Genomic DNA, 2,104 nt, shown 5'->3' with positions numbered 1-2,104 from the left:
TTTAATTTTTTTTTTTTTTTAGTGTTTTTTTTAAAAAAAAATTCCATATATATTATTTATATGAAAATTAAATGTTAAAAAGAATTTTAAAAAAAAAAAAAAAAAAAAAAAAAAAAAAAAAAAAAAAAATATATATTATATATATATTAAATATATAAAAGTAAAACAAATTTATAATATATTTTAAAAATAATAATAAAAAAAAAATTTTTATTTATTATATATAATAAAAATGTAAAACAAAAATCTTTAATTAAAAAAAAAAAAATAAGAACATTATATATATATATATATATATATATATAAAATAAAACATAGAAAAAAAAAAAATAAAAAAATATATTCAGAAAATACAAAATAAATATATAAGTAATAAAAAAAAAATATATAATTATATTTAAGTCAAAATGAAGAATTATTTGATTTAAAAAAAAAAAAAAAACCAACAAGTTATACAACGTCAGTTTATATTTTCATACGCTGACTTGTAATATTAGGTAAAAGGGAATGAAGATACAAAAATGGTATTATTTTAATAATACCTAAAGAAAAAAAAAAAAAAAAAATATATAAATATATATATATATATATATATAATATATATATATATATTATGTATATTATAAAAACGGAGAAACCATGGGAAAACATAATTAAAAATGAAGATAAGTTTTTTATTTAAGTTAGTTTGTATATATATTGTAATAATATTTTTATTTCAAGATGTAAGATGTATAAAAACAAAAAAGATAGTAAGATGCTTTAACCCATTTGTTCGTACAAAAACAATAAAAAAGAAAGTACAGCCAAATTTTTTAAAAAGAGTTGCATTGAATTTAAAGATTCCACAAACAATTAATTTGATAAGAGGGAAATATAATTTATTACATGAGATATATGTAAATAAGAAGAAACATATTTTTAATGTAATTTATAAAGATATCATAACTAATAATAAGAAACGTTTTTTGAATATGTTAAAAAACATAGTAAAAAAGCAGCGTAGTATTAATATTCCATTATTTTTTAATAAAACAATGCATTCATTTCATTCCAATTTTATATATTATTATACGTACTTTTATATATTAAGAACAGATTTATATTTAAGGACACTCAAACAATTTCATAACGTTTTAATAGGTAAGTTTAAAATTAATATATTAAGTAAAGTTATAAATAGTTTGTCTGCTTTTGATAAAATGTTTTTATGGAACGATGGAAGAATTTCAAAAATATTGAATAAATATATTTTAAAATGTGAAAGAAAATTAAATCGTGTTGCAGATGAATGCTTTTTAAATACCCCATTATGTAATAATAATAATACATCGTCAGTAAAAAGAAAAAAAAGAACATGGTTTTGTAGTAATGATAATTTTATTACATATAATGATTTTAATGATCAAGTTGAAACAAAAAAAGAAAAGTTTTATATTTCAGCTTTTAAAGTATTACCATTATTTTTTTATAATGTTTTTAATATAAATTTTTATTTAAAAACTATTAAAAAAATTAGAAATTCAATTAATACAAATATTAGATTATATCTTCTAAAAGATTATATTAATGATCAAGATTCAATAAAAGCAATTTTCTATACATATAAAACATTTTTTCAGTTGTCATTAGAAAAAAATATTGTTTCTCTTTTTAGAGTATTTCAAGATAAAATGAGCATTGAACAAAAATTTGAAACAACATTAATTAATAAGATGGAAAAGCAACTCAAAATCAAATTACCAAATATAGGTTTAACCAATATAACAAATCTTTCTGTTATTCTTTTTAAACTTTTTGCAAATAAAATTACTCAAGTTGTCTTTTATCTTATTCTAGTATATATAAAACAATTCTTGTATGCTAGAAGAAAATTCTTAAAAGATATTTATTCTTTCCCTTTTTATTAACCAAAAATAAAATAAATTAATAAATAAATAAATAAATATATATATATATATATATATATATATATATATATATATATTATATATGTGCACTATATTTATATTTTTTTGTATATTCTATTTGATTATATCAACACCTACAAAATAAATGATTTATTTTTTGTATATTTATTTGTTTTATGTTTATTTTTTTTATT

General features: G+C 15.4%; 1 protein-coding gene across 1 annotated transcript; it reads left to right on the top strand.

Annotated features, from left to right (window-relative positions):
* Positions 1-659: 659 nt before the first annotated feature.
* On the top strand, positions 660-1,910 carry PRSY57_0209700 (hypothetical protein; the record flags this gene model as incomplete). Its single annotated transcript, XM_012905532.2, has 1 exon — positions 660-1,910. One exon carries the CDS (start codon positions 660-662, stop codon positions 1,908-1,910), a length of 1,251 nt encoding a protein of 416 aa, XP_012760986.1.
* Positions 1,911-2,104: the final 194 nt, after the last annotated feature.

This window comes from Plasmodium reichenowi, chromosome 2, assembly GCF_001601855.1.
Source record: "Plasmodium reichenowi strain SY57 chromosome 2, whole genome shotgun sequence".
Lineage (NCBI taxonomy): Eukaryota > Apicomplexa > Aconoidasida > Haemosporida > Plasmodiidae > Plasmodium > Plasmodium reichenowi.
This window is presented reverse-complemented; position numbering and strand designations above follow the sequence as displayed.